Raw genomic sequence first — 27,718 nt, forward strand, 5'->3', positions numbered from 1 at the left:
TGTACATATTTGTATATATTTGGTTATTTCTATTATTATTGTTATTATATTCTTTTTCATTATTATAGTTTATTAAAACTGTTTTAACTTTCCAACCCATAAGTCTCTCTCCCTTTTCCCTTTCCCTTTCCCTTAGGTGGGGGGGAGAGGGTTAACAGAGAGCATCTGCCACCTGGTTAATAGCTGGCCCAGCTTTAAACCGTGACACATGTGAATGTTGTAGAATAATTTGATGGGAAAGCAAAATGCATATGTCTAAACAACAAAAACAGAAAAACTTTATCTTCAGGAACGTACAGCATCTTTCTTGAATATGACACTCATAGTCAAAACCCTATCCTGTTTAGGATGTGTGTATGTGTGTAAACTCAGTGTGTGTACACAGATGTAAATTTTGCCATTTTACCCTGCCACAGACAAAAATTGTATTGGACTCAAAAGATATAACACTTCAAATTCAGATAGGAAAATGTATATAGCTATACATGGATGTAAGCGTTTAGTGTGATTTTCCGATGTGCTAAGAACTGCAAACTCTCATTTGGTTAAATAGTTTCTAGACAGGGATACAAGTGCCTTTATAAAAATGGTATTTTATATTTTTATTTTAATCCTTTCCTGTTGTAACGTATAAGTAGATTAAAACAAAATAGGTGCATTTAGATACACAACCACAAAATATTCATCTTCCCTTAGGAGGCTGTATTTAATGAGCAGCTACTAAAAACTAACTTCACAGTGATGCTAAAGAGATGGACAAAACAAGTAGGAATCAAATACTCTAGGGGGAACTTGGAAGGTATTTACCCAGGTCTAGGATGGGAAGAGACAAAAGAAACTAAGATCCTTTGTACAAGTTGGTCAGTATTGTCAACTCCAGGCATTCAAAAGTCACAGAGCTACTTTTAAGGGCTAATCTTATCCTTCACGTCTTGCTTTATGACTTTTTTTTCAGTAAAAATGTGTCCTCTCTGTTTTCTGAGCTAGCAGAGCTAAGGATTTGGGGATGGGGACTACACTTCTGTCCCCTGCGACCACGAGGGATGAAACTTACATTTCTTTTTAAATGAAATCCAAGACGACGACACCAGAACACGGCTGTGCCAACAGTATCTTAACACCAAACTTCTGGGCTGTGAAATCGTTAAAAAAGGTTCCTTTCCTACGCGGGTGGGCGGGAGCCTCTTCTCCTGCCTGCGAGGCGGGGAGAGAACAGTGTGTGGATTGTGCCTGGCGCCAGCAGCTGAGGGCGGCGCGCGGGGCGCTGTGAGGAGCCGCCCGCTGCCCCTCAGGGCGCCTGGGGCACGGCTGCAGGGGGACGGCTGCAGGGGCAGCCGCGAGCCGGAGCAAACCCAGAAGGCTCGGCCTCCAGCCCCGCCCCGGGCTCAACCACAAGCCGCCCATGCCGGGGAAAGGCGGGGCGCCGCCCGCCCGAAGGAGAAGTGCTTCGCCGCCCTTGCTAAAGATGGCGCCGCGGCCGCGGAGGGGCGTTCCCCGCCTCCGGGCGCGGGGTGGTTGCGCCATTGTCGCGGGCCGATGACGTGGACGGGCTGTGCGGAGGGAGCCCGGGGATTGCCCGTGTTGTTGTGCTGGGGCCCGCTGGGATGGGAGGCCGGAGCGCGGGGTGGCGCGGCCGGCGTTGATGGCAGCTCGCCGGGCAACACGCGGCTCCCAGCCGGGGCCGGAGGTGGATGAATTCACCGTCCCGGCGGAGAAGAGCCGCGTCCTGGAGGGTAGCTGGGGCCGCATCGAGGGCTTGTTCGAGGTGCGGCTGGCCGTGCTGGGAGCGCAGGGGGACTGGCGGCCCGCCATCCCGCCGCCGGGCCCGCCGTCCGCCGCCTCGAGGATCTGGGTGCAGCTGGCGGGCGGTGGGAAAGCCGTGCGCAGCGCCAAGGTATGGGGGGCTGGGGCAGGGGCAGGGGGGGAGTGGTGTCCGGTCGTGTCGTCGAGGCTTCGGTCACCCGGGTGGAGACTGGGGCCGTGTTTGCGTACGAGAAGGCCCCTCTCGGCCGGGGCACGGCTCGGGGCCGCTACGTGCGGGTGGGAGGAAGAAAGGGTGGGGAGACAGTCTGTGCTTCACGAGGAAACCGAAACGGTGCTGCCTTGGCAAATAGGTGTGTTCCAGGTGCCAGGGCGTCTCCAGCGGTGGTGACATAAGCGTAGAGAGCAAAGAGAAATAATTCAGCAGAGAAGTGCAAAGTTCATCGTCATTGCAGAGCGCGTTACGGCCACCGCACTGTGAAATACTGCTGCCGTCTGCCTGGGGCTGCCTGAGGGGTTTTAACACCTGTAAGAGTGTGCCAAGTTCTGTTTATAAAACGCGATTAAAATGTATAGCTCTCCTTTTTTTTACCGAAGTTGGGAAAGTTTTCGGAGTTGGTTAGGTGTTGCCATGTTTCACAGTTGCTTTACAGACTTAACTTACTTTGTGGCGTTTAGTAGCTTATTACCAAAGCTCTCACTAACAGCTTAACAGAGCTAGTGTTTCCTTAGTGGAAAAGTGGGCAGATCCAGACTGCTTCACCAGTCTGTTTGCTGGAGCAGATAGCGTGCTTTTTAACCGCACACTGAACACGTTAGAAGAGAGAGCCATCTAGGCTGTTTGTGCCTCTGACTGTGACTCATTGCTGTGAAGTATCTTCACAGAATTATTTTGTTAAATCTCTTGTACAACTAACTTTTGGAGGGGCACAGCAGGAATGATTAAGTTACTGTTACTTATAGTAGACCTGGCAACTGTATCTGTTTGAATCATGTGATGAGAATGGTAGTGTGAGCACTAGCTGGGCTGAAGGTAGCTTTCAAAACTAAAATCTCGATATGTGGGTGCTGTGTCCGTCTGTTTGTTTGTCTAAATACACATATATATTAGTGGGGATCCTTAGCATGTATTTTGTGACTTAATTCACAGACTTGGCAGTCCACTCTCAAAAACTTAATTCCTTAACTGGGTAATGCATAAGACTTATAAGGAAAATACTATGAATGTTGAGGTTTTTGAATTATTTGACTCTGAAATTGACTCTAAACCAATTCGCTTATTTTTTGAGCTCAGAGATTCCAGAAACTGTTACAGATAGCACAAACAGCTATTCTTCTTCAGGCAGCTGCAGTACAACTTTCCTCTTTCCAGAAAATTAAAGTCTGAAACAAACAGCACACGATTTCCATTTTATAATTGCTGCTTTTCTTAATAACACACAAAATGTTTCCTACTCCAAATACTTTAAATGTTACAGAAGACTTGACTTCCCTTAGATGTGGAGCAGTTTTCAGATCCTATCTGGAAGGATTATTGAGTAGAAGGTACAAACAATTGTACATCTTTATTGTCTTCCTTTAAAAGGTTTGGTGATAGCAATTTATGTTTTAATTCATCACTTACATGCAATGTATTCATTTTTCAGTGCTGCTTAGTAAATGTAAAGAAAAAAAATTTCCCAGACTTTTAATATCCTTTTTTCTAATTATGTTATGGTCCTGTTGCTCTGCAAAATCAGTCATATGATGACTAAGGCATGAAAGGTAATCCTGTGGATTTTGTTGCAGAAGCAGTTTGTGCTAATATGGTCTTGAAGCAATCTGTGGTGATGTAACTCAAGAGGTGATAGGAAGTGGTGTTATGTTCTTCATTCCCTTGTATTGGTTTTCAGTTCCATTTAAAAGAGAAGTTTAATTTCAGAGAGTAAAGACGGATAATAAAATTTGGTGTACTTTGGAGTCTGCAAATACAATGACTGCAGCTTAGAAACTGATTTCACTACATTACAGATTTTTAAGCACAGAAAGAGATAGTTGGGGGAAAAATAATGCTACCTGAAAGAAGAAATAGCATACTGTGTTGACAGAGTTCTGAACTCTGACACATTTAAAACAAGGTAGTATAGTGAATTTACCTATAGTAACTTCTAGGTGGCAGAAATAGCAATGAGGGTTTTTTTTAAAAAAAATCCATTACAAACCTGAACTTCTAGAACACAGAATTAGCTGGAGCCTGGAGTTTTCTCAGTTATTTGTCAGTATCATCTGCTTTTAAAAATACTGAGTTTCAAAGCCTCATGTGGAAAGCTGGTTTGCTGTTGAGCTTTTTGAGTGTGTTTTTCTTTGGTGTTATATACCTATTGTAAGTAGGTGCTCTGGCAATTGTAGTTTTAAAATACAAGTATTTTATTTGGTTAATAAGGGAATCTATCAGAGTCCAGACAGTGGTTTTGTCGTTTGTTTTTGGCATATCTTTTTTCTGTAAGGTATCTTTTAATGGATGCTACTGTGGCTACTAGTTATGGTGTGCCATGCCACAGGCTCAATGTCCTTGATTTATTAGTAGTAAGTATAGAATAAGTAACACATAATAACTACTTAAAAATATAGGATAGCTACTGCTGTGATGAACCTTTGGAAATTTTCTTTAGAAATTGTTTTTAGAAGTTCAGTTTTATGGAGTAGGTAGAATTCTCTAGTGCAAGGCATTTGTTCATGAAGTGTATGTTCTCTTTGACCAAAGAATAGGGATGTGAAAATAAATCTCTTTTGACTTGTCTTCTAAACTATTTGAGCTATAACTTAAATACTCTATTACTATCAGTTTCAAGTGAATTTATTTATAAACAGTACAATATAAAAGAAAGTTAGCATTCTATGAGATCTATTTAAAGATGATTTCAGATATTTTAATTTTATCTCTATTATCCAGTTTACTGACAGTATTTACTTTCTCACATTTCTTAGGCTAAGCAGGCTTTATTTCCTAATGTCCATTACTGACGTAACCAAAATTCACTTTATATGTTAGCTTTTCACAAATATTCACTCTGCTGTCTTTTTCTCCTTCTAGGAGTATATTAAGGGACTCTGTGAACCTGAACTAGAAGAAAAGGAGTACTACCCAAAGGACATGCACTGCATCTTTGTTGGTGCACAGAGCCTGTTTCTCAACAGTCTTATTCAGGATACCTGTGCTGATATAACAGTGCCGGAAATAGGATTGCTCAGTATTAAGGGGGGTGCAGAAGCTGTTGTTATGGCTCAAAGTCATGTTCAGCAGTTTGTGAAGCTTTTTGAGAATAATGAAAGCTTATTAAATGACAATGAATCAGAGATTAAAAAGCAATTCAGGCAATTTGTGGAAGCACATGCAGATAAATATACAATGGATTTACTGATTTTGCCTAGCTCACTAAAAAGAGAACTCCTAGCTCTCACACAAACTGAATGTTGTGAAGTGGAGAGCGATATCGTAGATCTTACAGGTTCTGAAAGCCCAACAGAGCTTTTACAGAACAAAGTCTCCAAAGTAATCGCTACAAACAGAGATGGAAGAGCAGCTCTCGAGGAAGCCAGAAACAATGCTGGGACACCTGTAACTGAGCTTACAAAGCAGATGGACACTGTGTTTTCCGATGCTCCTGAACCAAGTTTTGTTCCCATAAATGTTGTGCCTCTGTTAGAGGCAGTGGTACCTAAAGAAAGGCAGTCATGTAAAAGAAGATCTTCTGATGATGAGGAAAGGCTCCCTAAAAAGCAGTTCTCTTTGGAAAATGATCAGGAAGTTAAATCTGCCTCACACAGTAATCCTTTAGACAGGGATGCAGTTATTGATCTTTCTGATAGCTGCAGTGAATCAGATGATCCTAGTTATTACCTTAAAGAGGGGGATGAGATCAGTGAGGAAATGGAATATAAGATTCTTGTGAACTTTTTCAGAACAATGGGATATTCCAAAAATATTGTAGAAAAAGTTATTGGTATCCTAGGACAATCTGTGGAACCATTAACATTGCTAGAAGAAATTGAAAAGGAAAATTTAAAATTTCAAAAAGAACATGAACAGTCATCTCAAAAGCCTAAAACTATCAATCCTCCTTTAGGAAGTAATGCAAATAATTCACAAAAGCTAGAAGACAAAGGCATTTCTAGCAATAAAAGTCCACTTAAATCCAGTCATACTTCAAAGGAGACAAAAAACGAGTATCACAACATAAGAGATAAACCAAGCACGCAAGTTGATGCAGAAGATAAAATGCATATGTTGGTATGCAAACCTGCTTCTCCTTCCAGTAAAAATTCAGCTGTATGCTATAAACAGAGAGACATTTATTGCCCTGGTAAGAATCACAGTTCAAAATCAAGTGATATAGAAACTGATGGTGGTGTAACTTTCAACACTGTACAGTCTGGAGTTCTAAGAGAAGTTGATTTTGTAGCCAGAGGGAGCTCAGATGTGACGCATATCTCAACTAAGACTAAAACTGCAGTTCAGCAAAAATCTGCCGGGCCCTCAACTGTGCAGAATAGTCATTCTGTTTTTGAGGACCAATTAGGACACTGCAGCACTTCTGCTAAAGTGAGATCTCTCAACCAGCGCCTTTCCCAGACCTCAAATTCTGAAAATCCTATCCCAGGCGAGGTATTGTCTTCACAAATACATCCTTCAGATCCTGATAGAGAGACAGTGGGACCACACAGACGTCATCCTGATCCTTCAGTTACTGGAGTTCAAAGATTTTTGGACTCTCTGAAAAAGCCATACAGACTAGAGTTAAAAAATGAACCCGGGAAACCATATTTAAAGCACATCATTATTGATGGAAGCAATGTTGCAATTTCGTAAGTATTGTTCTTTTCAGCTATCTCTTTATTAAAAGTTCAATGAACTTTCACGTGAAATAGGGACTAAGGTTGCTGTGGCATGTATAAAGTTTTTGCTAGCTAGTTTTTTTGTGACCAACAGTCCATGTACATAGCAGGGTTTTTCAGCTACTGATAATGGCTGCATTGGTAAGTTATGGTAAGACTTGATAATGAAAAATTATGTGACTTTGACAGTAGCCATTTTAATTTCCAATGCATAGCAATTTTGATAGTTTTTATTCTCCGTTTAGTGGCAGCATTCAATTTTGTGACTGACTTGTTTGGAGTTATTATTCTTTGTTGAGATACTGTGCATAGAAGAAAATTCAGAAGTTTTTAGTAGGTGTGCTATATGACGCTTAAACTTCAGAACACAAATCCAGCTAGAACAGTGTGGTTGTGGGATATTCTATCAGGAAACAATTCTTGTAGAATTTACTTTTGGTTTAAAAAAAATTACATAGTTTGAAGTTGAACAAATGCAATAACTGGTTAAAATGGAATAAGGAAAATCTTTGATTTTGACTTAAAAATTGGTTGGTAATTGAAATACTCTGGAAAATATTTTCTGTAAAGCCTTTTAAGACTTAGCTTTCAAGCTCTGGTAGAAATTTGTGAATTTGTAAAAATGGGTAGCTCAGATTTGAGAAGCCCAAATACTAAAATAATCTGTGGAAAAAAAACTGGAACAGAATAGGCAATGAAAACTAAAACTAGATATACGTTAGAGGCAGATGAGATCCTTTTTGATAACCAGATGTTTCAAAATGAAAAGTCAATTAATTCTACAGCATTTCTTACTAGGCAATGGTCAAATTTGAAGCCTGATTTGTGCCGTTTCAGAGCAACCTACTTTGAATTAGCAGTGCTCCAGTGCGATGTAACACATCAGTCAGAAGTAATTTCAGTGAGCTCTGCTCTGTTGCAAGCAATTTTATGCATGAGACTTAATTTGCATTGCACACACCTAACAAAGAAGTTGACTTAGCATCAATTTAAGAGTAAAGTGTTTTGTTTTTTTACTTTTGCTCTTAGTGTCTTGTAATTTTAAAGTAGAGGTTCTTATATAGTAGTAACGTATTGTCCTTTAACAACACTACACGAGTGCTTGGGTCCTGTTACTTTTTGCAAATGTAGGCATGCAACAAAAATATTCCATCCCCCTCCATAAATTTGCAGAATAGGGAACCGTGTGTATGTGTGCGCACACCTTGTCTCCTCTTCCTCCTGATACCTGAAAGAATGTATGCAAACAGTAGTAGACAATTATAGGGCTGTTGGATAATTTTAATAGATTGGCTGACAAGGCACCATGCAAACAAACTGTATGAAATGGGCACAGTTAATACTGAAAAGATGAAGAAATCCCTTTCATTGGCTATGATGCAGGGATTTTCCATTATTGTAAATATCTTCTAATTCCTTTTTTTCCCCAATGTTTCTATTGTAGACAACTTTGGAGGGCATTGCCAATTTAAATTTTTTTCTTTTTTTTAAAAAAAAGGTTGTTATAACTTTAGAATAACAAAAATCAGTTAGAACCTCTAACTCTTTAAAATTTTGTGCTTCACTTGGTTCATTTTAACATTTGTCTGATGAAAACTATCCTTGAATTGGTTGCTGTTCTCTAGTCAGGAAGAGACTTGGATTTGTTCTTTTTATACTAAGTAATTTTGGCAAGCGTGCATGTCAGAAGGTTTTGTCAGTGTTTGCTATGGGATTTTTTGTAGTTTTGGAATATGAAAGTGAGCAATGACAAATGCAGTATTTCTTCTCCTGAATAAGGAAGTGGTAGTTTTTAAGAACAAACTGACTGACTGTTCTGCTCCACTCGTCAATGTAACAATAAGTAAGACTAAACTTACTATGAGAACTTGCTATTTAAGTTTTTTTGGGTACATTCAGAGTTCCTCTGCTGAACATGCATAAACCCTTCTAAGTACAGAAATTAGTTTTCATTCTGAAACTGTGCTGCCAGAACCAAAATGGAGTACTTTAAGCAAAACAATAGTAATTCTGAGAAAGATCATCTGTATCCCCAGGCAAAGTGGAAAAAGATTAAGCTATTTAAGTGTTTCTTAAACACTTAAAATCTGTATTTTAGAATAGTTTAATCTTGGAGATTGGAAATCCTGAAGAGCCTCATATCAGCTATATTATCTTGTATTTAGCTGTAACTAATTCTTGAATGGGATATTTTCTAAGAACAGGCCGGAGTACTACCAGTGATACCATGAATTCTGTAGGATGCTTTTAGGCTGAGAAAAGCACATCTAACTGGTTAAATAGATGTATCGTGTCATCTACTTCCAGCTATTAGATGAAGAGGCTTCCCAAAAGAATGGGCGTAAATGCTGTTTAGGGGAAGAAAAAGAAACTTTTCCAGGAAAAAAAAAAAAATAAAGTGTTATGTACTAGGAGAAAATAATGTTGAAGTCTGTCCTAAAATTAATTTAATGTTTCAGACAGTTGACAGCTGGTACAGTTTCCCAGAAGTAACTATGTAAACACAGATCTGCATGTTCATATACACACAGTTGTGTTAATGGCCGGGGAAAAAAAGGGATGTATGCTTCTAGTTTCACAGAGATAGATAAAGATGCCCTTAGATACTGTTCTTTCGTGGTCATGAAAGATCTACTGTAGCTCGTAAACATTTCACTAAAATTCATGGAGCAGCAAAACTTACTCAATTGTTAGGGATAGTAAATACTTCTCTTTTCTCTGTAATACGTATGAATTTTACTTGATAACAAATAATAAATTCTGTTATTTTTGTGAAGTGCTAGTAGAACTGTTAATTTTGTTTTAGCAAATTGGAGAATCAATCTTAACTTCTTCCCTTTATTTACAGTCCTAGCTGATGATTTCTATTTTGATACCTCAGTATTTGCAGATGATACCTTGAAATTCCTAGACATATGGTTCATTCAGAAATATTTCTGATGTTTGAGATGTAATTCATATAAAAATATATCTCACTTTGCCTGTTTTTTTGACAAGCCTCTTATGTATTTGCACGTGTTCCTGCTAGATCACTATTTTTCCCCATTCAGAACAAAACATACATTTTTAAGCATGGTTACCTTCAAATGCAGTTAAGGAACCAAGGACCTAGTAATATAGAAATGTTTGCAGTTAGTCCAGAAAGTCTCTATAGCACAGACAAGGTGTCAAAAGTAAATCTAAGTAACCTTCTCTGTTTATGAGAAGGAATGTCGGAAGATTTCTTAACATGTAATCTTTCCTACCAACTGATCATCCTTATAAATTGATTTCCCCAGGTTAAAGAGCCCAGAGCTAGTCCCTTATGACTGGCAACAGTAACACTTTTCAGGTCAATCAGTGGCGAATTAATGGAATTAATAGATTAAGGTTTTCTGTTATTTCATAGTCTTGCTAACTTTAAAGGGGAAGCCTGTCATGATCCATAACTCTTGACAATGCTTTAATTGAAGTACAGTGGTTTGTTACAGTAAATAGTTTTTAAAGCAAACTTATTTCCTCATTGTTCAGACTATCTTATTTAGAAAATAGTGATGTAAAAGTGCAAGTCACAACTGAGTCATAAGCTACCTTGAACTTTTTAAAAATGATTTCCCAAACATGTATTAGTGGAAGAGAAATGCAAATTGTTAGGGTCATGTAGAAATTAACAAATACATTACATCCTCTTTGTCTTTTTTTTTTTTTATATGGAGAGGTTTTTTTTGTCTGCATATTTCATCTATGGGATTTTGTGTCTTTGGGTTTTTTTTTTAAGAGCAACCAAATATATCTGAAACCAATGAATTAAGATGGTGAATAAACATCTGCTTGTCTGTCTGATGGCTTCGAGACTACTGTAGGCAGTGGTCTCCTAACTACTTTTGATTGAGCACCCCTATCAGTAAGAAAATCTTTGAGCATGCACCCCCAGTATATGTATATTTATCAACTATGTATGTGCATTACTGAAGTTCTAATATTTCCTTCATGCACCCCGATGGATTGTCTTACACATCACTTGGAGTGCACACACCCCACTTTAGAGTAGGGCATAGTAGCTGGGTACCATTGACATACAGTCCCCGAATATGGTTCTATAACATCTACTTCCTGCTGCTCAACTAAATGAAAACTCTGCTTATGAAAAGTAAAGGGCAGAGAATTGCCTCAAAATAGCAGAACCATCAAGATATTTAAATGTCCTACTAAATAATCAATACATGGGGGCCTGTTTTTTTTTTTTAATGTAGGTATTTTGCAGCTTTCTTCTGGCTAAATAAAGCCTCATTATTTTCTTACATCTTAGAAAGTGAATTGTTTTGAATTTTGCCTTGAATTGTTTTCAGTTTTACTTCTCAGTACCTTGAGGTGATAGACATCTGCTTCCATGCTTATGTTGGCTTTGTTTTTTTTTTTTGACCTCTGAGTGTCATGTGGTTTTGGGGTGGGTATTAATGCATTGCCCACATGCCTGGACTAAAGCTGAATGGGCTTCTGAATCACTACTTGCCTTGTGTCTTACGTCTAGAAGACTGCAAGAAGGTGAAAAATTTTTCCTCTTGACATGTGCAGCCTGGTAAAAATGACACATTTATATATTAATGCTAGCTGTACTTTCAATTTGCTTACTGAATGAGAGAAAGTCCAGAGTTTACTCTAACCCTCTAACAAGTATTTTTAAAAATTGCTGCTTTTTGTGTGCTGAAAACAGGCGTTTCAGGGCAGACTGAAATATCCAGATAGTTGTTGGGTAATTTTAAATTAAATTTTATTAAAATGTGGAAGAAACTCAGACTGAAAGAATAATTGGATGGAATTATATCTTGCTAGAATTGTTTGTAAATAACAATATCTACTTTCCTTAATTCAGTTACAAAACCAAAGGGAAAATGTTACGTATCCTGGAAAGCAACCTGCTGTTTAGTCCTTTGTGCCGCTTATGATCATCTCTTGCTTAACTTCAGAAACACCTTTGTTAGGGTCTTCACAGTTTTTTAAAGAACTGGGACAGCCAAAACCAGTATTCGCAATGGCAGTTGGGGAATAGATGCAGTCTTTGAGATGGATGTCTTGGAAAGACCACCTTGCTGTAGTAATTTGCTGTTCTTCAGATGTTTACCTAGCTCAAATAAAGCAATTCATATTTCTGTTTATCTAGCAGTGACATATTTATTCATATTATAGCTCACCTTAATTCTACATCTTATTTGATAAAGTTAAATATGTTGCTTCTATTTGCATGTTTTGGGGTTGTTTTTTTTTTTTAAAAGTTGCTACAGAGCAGGAGTTTGATCATACAAAACGTCAAGAGCTGTTGTTCTAGGCTTCAAAACATTTAAAAAACAGCACTGTGTAGTTCAGTGGGTTTAAAGCTCTAGAACAGGAGAATGGATAAGTAGAGAAGGCATAATTTTCAACACGAACATCAAGACCTCTGCATCTCTTGAAGTCCAGTTGAGAGCCATTAATACAGTGAAAGTATTTAACAGAGTTTTCCAGTTTATTGAATAGGGTACTTAATTAAAGTGGGGGGATGATGGCTGCATTTGAAGTTTATGACCTAGAAGACTTATGAGGGGTAACTCTTCTGTGACAATTGCATTCCTTTATTTGACTGCTCTTGACATCAAGAATACTTAATTTTATTAGGGCAAGTGTAGCACAGGATTTTTTTTTTTCTCCAGAAACTCTGTTAATAAGTCAGATTTTTTGCCTTTTATAGTTCAGAGGTAGCTTAATAATTTTTCTGCCCTTCTACGTAAAACATTCCTCTCCAAATCCAGAGAACCTTACTAGATTTATATTTTAATACATTTATTTTAAAATGAGTTTAAAAAATTGCAAAAGGATACATGAATGCTACTAAAAGGCTGAGTTTCACTGTAAAATATTTCCATTGAGTTGTTTTAAAGAACTCTCTGTTCAGAAGATTTCCTGGTAGGTTAAACTAGGGGTTTAAAGATAAGATTCCATTCGAAACTAACAAGGCTTACTATTAGGCTAACAATATACCATTGCACATTAACTGTGAGACTGGTTTAAAATACGAATACCACTTGATCACTTATTGTTATGAGAAGTACTTTTTAGTGACTTAACATCTAACTCAAAAGATCAAATATGTACTACTCTGTAAGAAATGCTTTGCCTGTTCAGGCCATCAGTTCTGAATCAGTCTAAGTGTCTTTTCTAACTAAGTGTATCTTTGTTTTGTCTAAGTGTAGCCTCTAATCTATGAAAATGCGAGGGGAAAAGTTTCTGGATGAAAACTGGATTTAGCTTTACGTGATGTGCTAATAGGTGTTTTGTAGGAGTTTATTCTAGAGGTATTTTTGATTCTGTCTTCTGTCCTTTAGTTTAAGATTCTTCCATTATTCTCCTGAAGCTCAGTTCTCAATCTGGTTAGACAGTTAATTGCTAAGGGAGAACTTCCTGCCATATATTAAATATGCATATAGGATCACTGGGATAATTCAGATTGAGAGGGACCTCACAGGGTCATCAGCTCCAATCTCTGTATGACTCAGATTAAGCAGTTGCTGATTTTTCTGGAAAGTCACTTAACTGAGTTGCGAAAGCAGGTAATGAACATCTTATATTTTTAAATGTGGGGAAAAAGAGACTGCTACTGAAATACATGGTTTTGAAAATCTTTGTTCAAAAACTTCATTCAGAACAGGTGTTCTGTTTTGTAGTGGTACTGTATTTAGAACTACAACAATACTGCATTATGATCATTTTAATCTATCATCATTAGATTTCGGAAACCATCACCATTGGCCTCTTTTTAAAGCTAAACACACTTCTATTTACTCAAATATCATTGTGCCCGTGAAACTGAAAGGAGACTGAGCTATAAAGTTGCAAAGAGATGTTTCTATTATCTTTTGCTAAAGATCTCTTTCCATTTGCAAGATTCTTCATATATAATATCCATCTACCTTTTATTTTGGGGAGGCTGTATGTGTAACTTCCAGCTTCACTCTGCAAGGTTTTGTTCTGTTTTCTTTGTATTCGTAATAGTAAATCTCTAGTGAATTTAAGCTCCCTTCTCTTTCTTCCACCCCCAGTCATGGTCTAAGGAAATTCTTCTCCTGTCGAGGAATTGCAATAGCTGTTGACTACTTTTGGAAACGTGGCCACAGAAATATTACCGTATTCGTTCCACAGTGGAGAACAAGACGTGATCCTTTCATTACAGGTGAGGGAAATAGTTTCCTAATGTTTTCTTTATTAAACTAAATTGTAACTATTTCTTTGTCTACTTCTGTGAAGAATGAATGGAGAAGGAGTACTTCACAAAATGTTAAGCATGAGCAGTCTGGCGGCTCAGCATGAGTAATTGGTTTCCATATACAGTGTGAGGCAGTCTGAAATGCTGTTTAGGCTAACTGGGGTGCTGTAAGTGGAGGCCTTTTTGTTTGATTTGGTTTTTGTTTGCTCTTTAGTTTCTAGTTTCAACCTCTTCCTCCCCATTTTTATAATATTAGCAATTCTTCAGCTATCGATATGTCATTTCTGTAGATTACAGAATCACAGAATCACAGAATGTTAGGGATTGGAAGGGACCTCGAAAGATCATCTAGTCCAATCCCCCTGCTGGAGCAGGATTCCCTAGATCATTAGTAGGTACAAAAATAGCCTATCTTCTTTGCTAATTATATCTCAGACTAATTGTCAAATCTATAAATAGCTTAGAAGAAAGCTTTTTGTTTTTAAGAACAGTTGTTTCATGTTTTAACAGAGCAGGATTTCTTAACGCAGCTCCAGGATGTTGGAATATTGTCTTTAACCCCTGCAAGGATGGTTTTAGGAGCAAGAATTGCTGCTCATGACGACAGGTATGGAATATACATAGTATTTAAGTCTTTTTGAACATCTGACTAATAGTTGAAAAAGCTTAATACTTCATAAGCGGTAGCGTTAGCTAGTTCTTCAACCTGTCTGGACAGAGCACTGTGCATCCAACTTAAGACCGAGAACTAAATCTGTTACGTTATTTTACTGTCCTAAGAAACATTTTTATCTGTAATTCTCTAATAATATTGTACATACTGTTTTCAGAAATTCAGGGAAAATGGCAAATTTTCATGGCAATTTTAACAAAAAAAAAGTTAATCCATTTCAAATGTCATCACATGCACTGAGGAAGAAATTAGTCTTCTAGTAATGTTTTAATGCTTTTCTGATCATCAGTCTATCCCTGAATTGTCTTTTAAGTTTGGGGAGCGCTAGCATAAATCAGCTACTGATCAGATACTATTTTGTTCAATTTTTTTTTCTTGATGCCCTTGTGGCATGCAAACATAGATGTGTATTTGGAGCAGTGTATTTCTAACAATGTGTAGGCTAGTAAATTTCCAAGTTAATTTGAGCACCAAAGTTCAACTTCAAAATGTGGGGATCATCTTTCAGTGAACAAGACAAGAGTAAGCTTTAGGGTTTTTGTTGGGTTTTGGGAGGGTTTCCTTGTGCTTACATTGCTATTGCCAAATTTTCCCAGTCTTGAGACACAGTTAAAAGTGCATGCTGCTTAAGCTTTTTTCCACAAACAGCTTTCCACAAACAGCATGGATGAGCAGTTGCAGCTTTGAGGTTGTCTTTTACAGCTAGCTACAGTTTCCTGGATTCCAGTTTCTTCCTTCCTACTAATAATAATTCATACTTCATTTTTCTGACTACAAAACGGTCAAGTTTTTGCATCATGGGCATTCCTATTTTTGTTAGATTGTGCATTCATGTACCTGATTGCAAAACTTTATATGCAAAACATACATAGATTGCGCTTAATTTCTCATCCATGTTAAAATATAGCAACTCTGGTCTCTTTAATAATAATGTTGTAGCAAAAAAAAAGTAGAAGGCAGCCAAGTTGGAGTTGTTTACACACTAATATTCTATATATACCCAGCATTTCATATAAAATACTATGTAGTTGCCCTATTTATAGTTGAGATTACTGTGGAAAGGAGTGTTGTGCTAACATATTTGCACTTTTCATCAGAAATGTACACTTTTCCTTAAAAGAACACCATGTATTATCTCTTTGCTAAAATAGCTTCAAATGGCAAAGAAGTTTGTTTTCAGACAAGTAGGAAAAAAAAAAAGGGATTTTCTTAATAAGTCAGTAGTTACCTTTTGTCATAATATATTTAACAACAAAATGGTAGCAGCAGTCTTTAACAAATGTTGACAGAGCAAACAACTAACATTCATTAACACTATCTTGCAGAACATGCACATTAATGCTGAGTGAAAAAAGTATTGTTTTGGAAAATACTGTACTCTTTTGTAAAGTAAACCATTTACCTGTACAAATCTTTCAGAATCTGATAATCCCATGGGTTTTGGGGGGTTTTGCTTGTGGATTTTTTATGGAAAAAAAGCCTCCCATGAAGACCCTGCTGCACTAAATAAATGCATGCTACCTACAACATTGTTTAAAGTTATATGGCGAGTCAAAATAGAGTAACTTCGTGGTAATCGAAGTGCTTGTTTTAATGCAAATAGATTATTCTTAGATGGTAAAATGTTTAGTTTTCTAGATCTTTGGACAATTTTCAGTGAAGCAGACTATCTTAACAGTCTTTGAACTGAATTTTACAGGTTTTTATTACACCTTGCTGATAAAACTGGAGGTGTTATTGTGACTAATGATAACTTCAGAGAATTTGTGACAGAATCACTTGCCTGGAGAGAAATTATTCAAAAAAGGTAATTACTCGATTTCTATGAAAGCTTAAAAAGATGTCTGTCCTTCCAGTTGTAGGCATTCCACCTTTGTGTGGGATTTTTAAATTTTTAATTACTCTTGTCATGCAATTCTGATAGAGCCCACCAAAGTACTATTTGTTTCACCACTTTGATTCATGGCCTTATAATCGTGTGTTGAATAGTCTATGTCCCTATTATTCCTATATTCTCTAATGTACATCTGTTAATTGCTCACATAAATAGGAGCTTGGTGTAGCAGACAAGCTATATCATTTCTGAAACTCGGCGTTAGATCCTGTTAAGAGTATACGCTTTGCGGTCCATTCTCGCGGGCTTTCTTGTTTTACATTTCATTTCTTCAAGGCGACATGATAGCTGATGCAGACATACAGTGTCGCTTTTTAGGTTTCAGAATCAATCACTCTTTACTGTAGTACAACAAATCAGCGTAGCTAAACAAAATTATGAACATTTGCAACATATACTGTAGCTATTTCCCTGCAGTTAAATCAGGTCATTTTACTATTAAGGTATGATCTTCTGTTGCCCAAATTTCCCACTAATCCCTCAGTCTCTGACCTCTTTCAAGGGCACATCTACTGCAGTGACTGGGGTGTGTATAGGTCTAATGAAATAAATAATTGAAAACTCTTTGATTCTCACAACATAGCTGGGAGAACATGGAATGGATGTTGGCTAATTATGTAGGTATTTACGCTATTTCTTGAGTGAATTCTACCCAAGTCAGGTTCTGTTCTCCTACAGAACTTTAGCAAGAATACGTAGCATATCATTCTCAGTCTGTGGTTTTTTAAGAGCTTGTGTTAACATCTGCTATTAGTTTTACTTCTGGGCAAATTCCACTATACCAAATTCTCGCAGACAAATTTTAGTTGAACTGATTTCCTCCAATGTAGATTTCCTCCTGTCCCAAAATGATTCCAGAAAAAAAGGTTGTTTGTGTCGTACTGTAAACAGCTAATGCTATGTTTGTTAGCTGTATGACTTTGTGGATAACATGTGCATTTTAGCTATGTGGTTGAAGATCCTTACAAGGAAGGGGAGTTTGAACAACCAGAAAATCTTCTCTAATCACCTAGAAAATTCCACTCTGGTCTCTTTGCAAAAATTTGCTGTCATCCAACACTTGCTGTCAAAAAAAAAAAAAAAAAAAAAAAGGAGGAATCTCAGTGTACTGCAGTGTAATGGGAACAGTTCACATAAGCTCCCATTAAATTGTTTTGACAGTAAATGCTGGTTGTATCTAAAATGGGTTACTAGTTAAGCTTCAGTGCCTCCTGATGTGTGAAGTGTCTGTTCTAAGGCAACTTGTCCTGTGTTACAGAGGTGAAGGGCAGCAAGGGTGTAATACATTGTTTTGTATTGTTTGTAAATAATATTGAAAGAACTCTCTTGCAGGCTGCTCCAGTACACTTTTGCTGGTGACATATTTATGGTTCCTGATGATCCTTTGGGAAGAAATGGACCTAGATTAGATGACTTCCTTCGAAGTGAAGGCTGTTCGAGGTATAAGCACTGTTTTCACTTTTGTTTGAGACAGTTACGATTTCAAATGTGAAATAAACTCTTCCTTGTTCACTTGAACACTTATTTAGATCTATATAGTACAATAAAATTAAGCAAGAACACTGTAGGATGTAGTAGCTTAATGAAAACATGTTTTTCCTATTACTTCAGTCTGTTCAGAAACTGCTGGTGACATTTGCATCTAATCAAGTTCTCTCTCAGAACTAAGATAAGTAGGACAATATCTTCCTCTGAGATTTGATTGTGGTGGTTTTCACAAAAAGGTGGACCAAACTGTTAACACTGCACAAAGCTGCCAGTGATTTGGGTATTCGGTAGCCTGGTATCCTGTTAATTACGGTGATGTTATTTAAAACACCTTGGTTGATCACTTATTCACAGTGGGACAATAGGTGCTACAAAAGACACACTCTACACTCGGTACTCTTTGTCATGGGAGAGGCATTTCGCTTCACACTTGAGGGTACTGAACTGTTAATAAAACGATTTTTGAGAGGCATTGTTATTAAATGCATTAGTATTTGATTCATTACTTTAAATAATAATGAACATATATTGTTCCCTTAAGATCATTATACTTTTTAAATGTGTATATATTCAAAGTATGAATTTGCTTTGCATTAACTGCCAAGATTTAAGAATGTGTTTACTCTTTTGCACAAGAAAATAAGCTGCTCTTTGCTCTTCTTTCACCAGCTTCGGAATTACAAATGCTAATGATAGTGAGTATTGGAGAGCTTCTAGAAACAAGTGAGGTAAATAAAATTAGCAATACAAAAGGCAAGCTGTACTTAAGGATTATTACAAAGAATAAGCAGGAATCTCAGCTATTGAAAACAACTGAGGAAAGTGAGACATATATACCAGTAGGTCACAGGTTGATTTGAAAATAAGCGTGTAATGTCAACATGAAAAAAGCAAGTGCAGTTTACAATTGCAATGAGAAATGCTATGAAAGTATTCAAGCTCTAACATAAAACCCTTACAAGATGTCATTTGGAACACTGTTTTAGCTGCCTGTGTCCAAGAAAAATAAAGTGAAAACAGAGTGTGTTCTGAGAGGTACTGCGATGATTGTAGAAATGTAAAGAGACTCTTTTGAGAAGACTCTAGAAGAGCTTGGTTTCCTATCTGTAAACTTGGAACTGGAACTAGGCTTTGGTTTTTGCGGGTGTGTGATGGGGTTTAAGACAGACAAGAGGTGCCAGTGTAAAGGGTTAATTTTATTCCTTTCCTGAGTCTGTTCTACTTGAATTAAATGATGCAGAAAGCATAAATGGCACCAGGAATAAGATCAGAAACTAGGAGGATCTCGAGCAATTAGAGAGCCTTTACATGTTGAGTAGTGGGAGGCGGTGTAACCTAAATGCTTTTAAAGTAGAGCTGTGTGATTTCGGTACTGTTTCCCTTAGTGGTAGGAGAATGGACTGCAACCTGAGTTCCAGTGCACATCTCTGTTATCTAGTGGCATCTGAAGTAGCCTTGGCCCTAAATTTTGTGCTAGCAGTGTAGAGTAGCAACAACTTCTCAAAGTCTGAAATGAAATCTCAATAATTAAAGAACAATATTCAGATCCTGAAATTGCTGACAACCTTCATTGCCCCATTAAGGATATCATATGAGGGAAACAAGGCCTTGATCTTTTGCTCATGACTGAGCTGTGCTCACATTTAGTAGATGAGGAATAGTCTTGTGAAGCATCTGGAAGCCCCTTTGGTCTGCCAGTATTTGCACATGTTCTGAGTCAGTGTACATGTGTTCAATGTATCTTTTTATCCATTTAGCTCAATAATGCAGATGTTGATACTTCCATAAAATAAGCTTTGACTGTTGCTGTATTCTGCCAAGTAAAGTACTCACAGTGTATTGGAACTAGTGCTACATAATGTTAGTTAATGTTGTTAGTCATGCCAGATTCAAATTGAAAACTATTACTACTGTTTTGTTTCACTTTGAAAAAAATGCTTATCTATTGATTCCAATCAGTAACTAGCTGAGCAGTAGTGAAGTATAGGAGTTATACGCATTTTTCTGTGTTGGTACAGAGACAGCTAGCATCTCCTTTACCTTAATTTAATAAAAATTTTTATTTTATTCCGTAGAGATTTTCGGTCAGCACAAAAGGCTTTACAGAGCAGTGGACAATATTCTTCTGAGACACCTTTCTTCATGCCAGTCCCCAAACCAACCAGTAGCAGTCAACAGCCTAAAAATAGAGTACATGGTGATCGTTCATCAACATGGCTTCCACAGGAAACAGACATACAGGCTTGTCTAGCAATTCCACCACAGAGATCTGCCTCAGAAACAGTACAGCTCAGAGAAGCCCTGATAAAAATTTTTCCTGATTATGAGCAAAGACAGAAGATTGATCAAATATTAGCTGATCATCCATTCATGAGAGATCTTAATGCACTGTCTGCCATGGTGCTTGACTGAATATTATACAGAGTTTTTATATCACAACTGATCTGACTAACTTTGAATATCAAAGTGAAGAAAAATGTTGCTCTATGTTATTTTGTGAATATTCAGAACCTAATTTTATTTGTATAAACAAAGATATTTTTTGTGTATGTTCTGTTGCTAATAGATGCCAGTTTTTGGTAAATTAAAAACTGCTGCTACTATGAATTTGTAGTAATATTTTCTATGAAAAAAACAAATCTGCTTCACTTGAATTGCGTATGAAATAGGTAGCAGTTCTAAGGAACCGTTATCACTTTAAGTAGTGTTAGCTCTTTTTAAAACCCTTTTTCCTCAAAAAGGAAAAGTCATGTCAGAGGCTTAAAAGTGACTCTTACAGCTTCATGTATGTTTTCCAGATACATGCATAACATGCTATAACATAAGCAATGCACCTGTCAGATATCGTTGTTGGTGTTTGTATCTAGAGTACAGATATTCTTAGAATACCTATGTTCTACTAGTACCTCCTTCACTTATGAACTTTGAAGTATTTCTCCATGGAAATAAAGCAGACACTTTTAATATTTTCAGATAAGAAGAATTCTACGTAGTGTATATATCAACTTGCTTTCCTTAAGCCTGCATTGTGGATTTTGGAAATCGGCTGTACTCTTAAGGGTCTATGGGCAGCAGTTTGAAGATCACTGTATGGGAGCAGTGGATGTTCGGTGTATTGTTGAAGTACCGTCACAAGGTGGCGTTATACATCCGTTGGTTTGTAATGATCCACAGGACGGCTTCTGACCTACTCTGAAGTGCTCTTTCTTATGTAAAGAAAGAGTAAATGCAAGACAGATAACAGTAATTGTAAGTGTTGTGGATAAAATTGTATATTATATGAATAACTTATGGATAGTAAGCAGCCTTCTGATATTATGGGCAGCTAAGAAGCTTTGTATATATGGGTAAAATCTTAGTGCCCATGGAATGAAAACAAACCAAGAAAATCCATTTGCCTGTTCATCCAGGTTGAGGGATACTATGCTGGAGTAGTTAGGAGAGGGCAGGTTTCAGTTAGAAAGTGCAAATTCACTGCTCTCATCAACAAAGATATTTGTGATGCTTTAAAAGATCGATGATACCTACATTGGTTTTTAAGTTGGAAATTCTTTTGACCATCAATACTCCTTCAGAATAATTTTAGTGTCTTTAACAATCTGTGCTGTTTCCTGTTTGCCTTTGCCCTGCCAGTTCTACATCTGAATGCTGTGATAAGCTGTTAACAGAATGTGATGCTGTTCACATAGAAATGGCATGCTGTCTTGTGCAGAGCTAATATTCTGCAGTTAACAGTCAGCTCCAGTCCTTTAAATCTGTTCTGGGATCTATCCCAAAAGTAAGGTGGAAAAAAAGGAGCATAATTTATGAAAGTGGACCAATAGGACCACTTTCAAGAGCAGGAGCAAAGTGAAGATTACTGTGTGTTTATGTCTCTGTAGACGCTTAAGTCTGTTATGCCTTTCTTTTAACTGGTTTCTGGTGCTAAGTGTTCACATTAGTAAAATTAAATTAGACTGTAAAGAACATGTGAGCTACAGAGGCCATGTTAAATTTCTGATCTACTGAGCCTTACCCTAAAGCATAAGAAGAGCGGCTTTCTCCAGTAGGAGTTCCCTGGGTTCTGAAATCACTCTTTTGCTTAAATGCAGAAGAGCTGAAATATACTGAGGAAATGAGGGTGTTGGAAGTCTGTCTTCTTGCATGGCCCTTTCGCATGTATTGTGAAGTCAGAAACAGAAGGCAAAGTCTTGCTCTTCCCTCAACAGGAGCAAACTGAAAGATGATTGCAGCAAGAGCAAAGTATTAGAAACAGTTATTGCAGCATCTCAAAAATACAAGTGAGGATGAAGAAAGGTTTTGAATATGTTTCTACATCCAAATAGACAAATCTTAATTTTTTTTCCTGTATAAATTCATTAGTCAGGTGTGCAGAGTCATTCTGACCAGCACGTTTGCTAAGAAGTAGTGCTTACCTACTAAGTAATATGTGATCACCAAGTTCTGTCCCCATAAAAACTTAGGCAGGTTCCTAAAGCCTGTTGTTATTGATTGGATTTGGTATCATAAGTAGTAAGGAAATAAATTATGACCAGTGAAGGGCTTTTCCTTAGCAGGGATAGGATCCCAAGGAGGGCAGTGGTGGTGAATTGGATAATTCTGCTTAGTTCTGCATTGGAGTAAGACATGGGAACTCTGGGTCAGCTTCTTAATTCCTAATAAGCTCTTCTAGAGGCAATCAGGAGAATCAAGGAAATGGGCCAAGAGCAATACAAACTATTCCATGTCTCCTTTGCATATTAGTGTACTCAAAACTGAAACCAACTGTGCAGTACAGAAGTGCAGATAAAGAAATATGGTTTTGGTTTTGTTTGTCACAAGGAAGGAAGGAGATAAAAATTGGAGTATGACACTGCAGGGACAGCAAAAGATAAGTACCATGTTGATGACTATCTAATGTGGGAGACATGGTGAAGTATGTAAACTCTTCATTAGCTAGCAGTGGATTAAGGAACTGTATTGATGCTAGTAAATGATGTGCTGTTCACTTCTGTGCTAAACATACACTTTGAAAGAAATTAAAGAGGAAAGTAGCATCAAGTATTCAGCAGAATAGTAGCTGATTACTTTTTCATGACACAAGAAGCCTAACTGGGAATAGTAGCTATCTAAAACCTGTAATCTTACCACTTTTTCCCAGATAGAGGACAGACTTGACAAATTAATTGATTTTGATGGCAGAAACTTATTGCTGGACGTTAAAGCACTATCACAACCAAAGTTCATGTAAAACGATACCAAGTGAGGCCAAAGGTTCTTTGTTTTCTATTTTTCTTTTTTTAGGTTCTATCGTCCCTTCAGCTTCGAGTTTTAAACACTGCATCTCTGTTAACAGGGAAGATGACAAACATAACCAGTATGCTCCAGTTTTCCCTTGAGGGAAATGACTGGACTTGTTGCAATGCTATGCCATATGGTGGAGGAACACCCAGGATGGCATCTCAGCTGCACTTAGAACAAAACCATCAGTGTCTTTCAGTTTTGTTTTCACTTGTTCTTAGTTCCCTATGAGCCTACTTACTACTGTAAGTATGGCTGTTTATAAAAATCCATAAACAGCCTCTTTCAGCGCACAACAACTAGCACTGCATGAAACAGCAGCCTAGAAAGCTTTCTTGGACCCAACAGAACAAGTTTTTTGTTTGGGTTTTTTTTTTTTAATGGCAAAGAAAATATGCTTTTTTATGCAAGAAAGTTGGTCTGTGATTCTCCTTTATCATCTGTACAAAGTGCTTAGAGTGGAATGAGCAGAGGAAAAGGTCAAGTCTAAATCTGAATGTAGCCAGAATGTTCCTGATCCCTAGAATAAACTAATTTTCTGTGAGATAGTATAGATCGCTAATACAGCTTTCAGTTTATTGCTCTTTCCACTGAAATGGGAAGATAAAGGAATATTTCTTTGATCTTGCTCAGAACTTACCTGTTAATGTAGGGTAAGATATTCATAATTCCGAGTAGATACAACTACTTTCACCTGAACAGAACAGCCCTGAGTTTACCTGTTATAGTAAAAAAGTGCCAAGACCCTGCAATAAGTGACAAAAAAAACCCAAAATCCTGGATATGTGTATAATCTAGCTTTATACTAAAACAATAAAATATCATAATCACCTGAGTGCATTCAAGTAGTTGTCTGTGTGATAACTAATGTGTGACTGTGGTCTAATTCTGCTGTGATCCTTGTGTACAAACAGTGCAGTTCAGATACCCAAGGTACTCTGCATTTGTCAGTTTGGGACCAGCAGGATCCAGGTCTAAGCAATGATCTTAGAGCTCTCTACTCTGCTTCCTGCATTGCTCCTGATCCCAGACAGCTCACACTTCAGATACATTATTGGGTTCTCTGCTAGCAAAAGAAGCATACAGTGAGTGACATGGTTTTGCAAGCAAGTCCTGCACTGATGGTGAGCCTGAATTTGTCATTCCTGCTGGATCTGAGCTAATGCCATGAAGTGTCTTTGTATTGTGTTTCCCAGTGTGTCCCATAATGTGGTGTTTGGGCTTCTTTTTCCTACCAGTATTACTGCCTTGTGTGTTCCAGGCACCTTTCCCATCATTTTGGAAGACAGAGTTGACTGAACCTAAAAGAAAAAGCACATCAGTTTAAAAATATGAAATATACTGTTGTATTTATTGCAAAATACTATTTCCTAATGTTAACTTGTGTGAAGAAAGGAAAAATATGAAAAACTGACAGAACACTGTGATATGTGGGAGAGCTGTTCTTCATTGAAAAAAGTTAAGATGAAAACCTTAATATGAGTAGGTAAAAATCTCTAGGAAGAGACTGTTACAGAACTGAACAAGTTTTTTCCACACGGGAGCATTACATAGGTCCATTCACGAGTTTGCTGACAAGAGATTGTCCTATTGGCAGCAGGTAACCTGCTGGGTATGCAGCAAGTACCTGCATATTCTTTTTGCCTATGAAAAAAATACTGATCAATGATAAGCTAACAACATAATTGCAAATTGCCTTTTGTTTAACACAGACAATGAGCATGCAGAGGGTCAGTTTGTAATGTGAATATTATCACATAATTCCCATTCTTTTTATAGACAGATGTGAGACAATGCTTAGATTTTAATGGGTGGAAAACATGGAAGAAAAGGGCTTTGACATGAGGAACTACAAAATTGCCAAGGAGAGTATTTGACAAGTATCTTTTTTCTTCTCGACCAAAATGTTCCACACAGGTAGCCAGCATAATCATTCCTATTTTTCAAACAGAGACACTGAGACACAAGAAAGAACCAACTTGCCTAAAACTGCTCAGTATGGCGGAAGGAAGTGGTGACCAAGCTCCCAAGCCTCACCGCAGCAATGAACTCCTTGGTAAATCCCTCCTCATCCCACCACGACATGATGTACAGGGCTGATGCGAAGATTTTTCTGAGCTGGCTCCAGCACCACCCACCCTGCAATGAGCACCACACAGCCCTGCTGCTGTGGCAAATGAGGCCTCTGGGGGCATCCATCTTGTTTTACCTCAGGTGAGGTGTGGCAGGGAGGGAGGGAAAAGGGGCGTGAGGAAACAGGAAGGTGGGCTGGTGACTGACAGGGTGCTTAAGGGAAGGCTTTGTGAGCTTGTATTGCAGCCCGGGCAGCAGCTGTGCTGGTTTTCTGTGCCTTGGCCCAATTTTGCAGCTGAAGCAGGCAGGTTGAGAGTGAAGGAATGCGAGGCACTGAGGGGAGAGAGGCTGGCAGGAAAGCGACAGGGGATGGGGGAGCACAAGCCGAGCCCCTGCTCAGTGGCAGACCGTGTGGTAACAGCAAAGCCCTCAGCAGGCTACGGGGCAGCTCCACAGTAGGTATGTGTTTTAGGTGAGCTTAAATCTCACTCCTCTCTTCATATTGCTAGGCTTAACACGATATAGTAGTGTTAGGATTGAACTGAGATGGCAAACTGCAGGTAGCCCACTGTGCTGAGCGGGCTACATACGAAGTGAGGGGTGTCAGAGAGGTCAAGACTGTACTTCTGTTTTTAAATAACTGCTAAAAGAGAAAATCAAATCTGTTTCCTGTTAGGGCTATGATTTAATGGTGCAAATGCTGTGTAAACACTGTAGCTATCTGTAGTAAAGGAGAAGAGATTCAGTCTGCTTACCTCAGTATATAGCAAGGCTTCTGTTCATATGGATTGGTTTGCGGCAACAGAGGGCAGAGATGTTGGGGGTTTGTTTTTCTTGTCCTGAATGACTGAGCTACGCCTGAAAAATGTTAAGTATTATGTTTTTATGCCAAAATAAACATTCGTGCTTGGACTTAATCAGGAATAGATGAATCACTTCAAAGTCACACAATTAGTTAATCAAGCAAAGACAGAACCCCAGTGTGATTTTTGGACTTTGTTTGTTCCCGGTTTTAAAGGGAAATGGCCTTCTCTCTTTGCACTCGATCTGATATTAACTATAAGCTCCCTTAAACTGCCTGGAGCCTGCATGCATGTGTGAACATGTTGCTTGAAGAACTTGTCTTCTTTCATTTATGTGTATCCTGGTTGTGTATGTGTTCATTTTTTAGGTGCTGGTGTGGGAACATACATATGTTGCAATCTTTATTTCTTTGAAGTCTGTTCCTGAAGTCTGCTTCATGCTATTCAACCTTTGGTTGCTGAAAAAACACAACTAGAAGCAGTGTTTTGAGTGGAAAATAACAGGGACCATCCCTTATGAGTGAGTGATGCGGCACTCCCCTCTCCCTCCCTTTAACATTTTATGGAACGTCTCTCTCCAGGATAAAGTCCTGAGACTTTGACTCTGATTCCTAGTGTGAGGACGAGTACGAGATTGTTGTGATAAATTCAACAGTTTACTGTTGAAAGGAGGTTTTTCCCTAAGTTTTAAGATTGGCATTATGTAATGTAAATAATTTTATTCTGGTTATAAATAAGCAAAGATACAAACGAGTCCTAGTGTTCAGTGCTGGTGCTGCTGTTTTTCCTTTCTCTTTCAGTGCCATATCAGGGTAGTTTGTGTTTTGGAAGAACTTTTCGGAACTGCCTTTTGCAACAGCAGAGAAAGTGCCTGAGAAAGTTCCATGAAAAACAATGAATCATACAGTATCTTTCTAATACTGACAGTGTTTCTTTCTGCTTTGCAAGCTTGCAGGCTGTGTTTGATTTGAATGCCTTTCTTACTGGATTTATTTTGTAGCTGCACCCAATGGTATTTTTAGATCTGGGCCTGATTTATGTTCTGGATGGCTCTGTTTTATTGGGAAGCTTGTAGCTCTGCTATAATTCATGTATAGGACATGTTATTTTCATAAATACAGTTTAAAACAATAATTACTTTGCAGATTGAAAGGCTACCTAATCTGCTGTGTGAAGCAGTATAAACTGTGGTAGGGTATTCTGGTATTTGGAGGAGTCTGGTTACAAAACTGTGTCTCTGACATGTTCAGTTTCTCTCTTTCACCACAGAATGTAAACCCAAGGGGATTACAGCAGTGCAACTAATTGCATTCGAAGTATTTTTAGTGCCCCTGAATTCTACTGTGTGTGCTCAATTTTGTACATACATGTTGGTATGTGATTCTATGCATACAGTGGAAATACTGCGATGTCAAGTAAAACAGCTAGACAATTGATGAATTTTAAAAAACAGATTTTAGATATGTACGTTTTTCACCTGTGTGTATGCATTTATGTTTAGAATGTGGTTCCATTGTACTGTTGAAACTTTGCAGCAATGTATGAAAAACCAGGTTTTGCTGTCTGCCTTATGGCTAGCTAAATTCTATAAGATTGCGTTATATAATCTTAAATGGTTAATTCAAAGGAAGTATTTTTTTAAGACGAAACTGATT

At 38.0% G+C, this 27,718-nt stretch overlaps 1 protein-coding gene across 4 annotated transcripts; it reads left to right on the plus strand.

Moving 5' to 3' along the window:
* The first annotated feature begins 1,536 nt into the window (after positions 1-1,536).
* On the plus strand, positions 1,537-27,086 carry N4BP1 (NEDD4 binding protein 1). 4 transcript variants are annotated; one of them, XR_011049096.1, is made up of 8 exons: positions 1,537-1,894; positions 4,835-6,606; positions 13,689-13,819; positions 14,363-14,459; positions 16,225-16,332; positions 17,752-17,859; positions 25,139-25,401; positions 26,432-27,086. XR_011049096.1 is itself a non-coding variant. In XM_068411517.1 (7 exons), exons 1-7 carry the CDS (start codon positions 1,643-1,645, stop codon positions 20,317-20,319), a joined length of 2,805 nt encoding a protein of 934 aa, XP_068267618.1. In that variant the 5' UTR covers positions 1,537-1,642; the 3' UTR covers positions 20,320-24,032. The 4 variants fall into 4 exon arrangements, 1 of the variants encoding a protein (XP_068267618.1); XR_011049094.1 differs by lacking the exon at positions 26,432-27,086 and adding an exon at positions 19,983-21,156 and having other exon boundaries at positions 25,139-25,225; XR_011049095.1 differs by lacking the exons at positions 25,139-25,401; positions 26,432-27,086 and adding exons at positions 19,983-21,156; positions 24,102-24,168.
* Positions 27,087-27,718: the final 632 nt, after the last annotated feature.

Source organism: Nyctibius grandis, chromosome 12, assembly GCF_013368605.1.
Source record: "Nyctibius grandis isolate bNycGra1 chromosome 12, bNycGra1.pri, whole genome shotgun sequence".
NCBI classification, from domain to species: domain Eukaryota; kingdom Metazoa; phylum Chordata; class Aves; order Nyctibiiformes; family Nyctibiidae; genus Nyctibius; species Nyctibius grandis.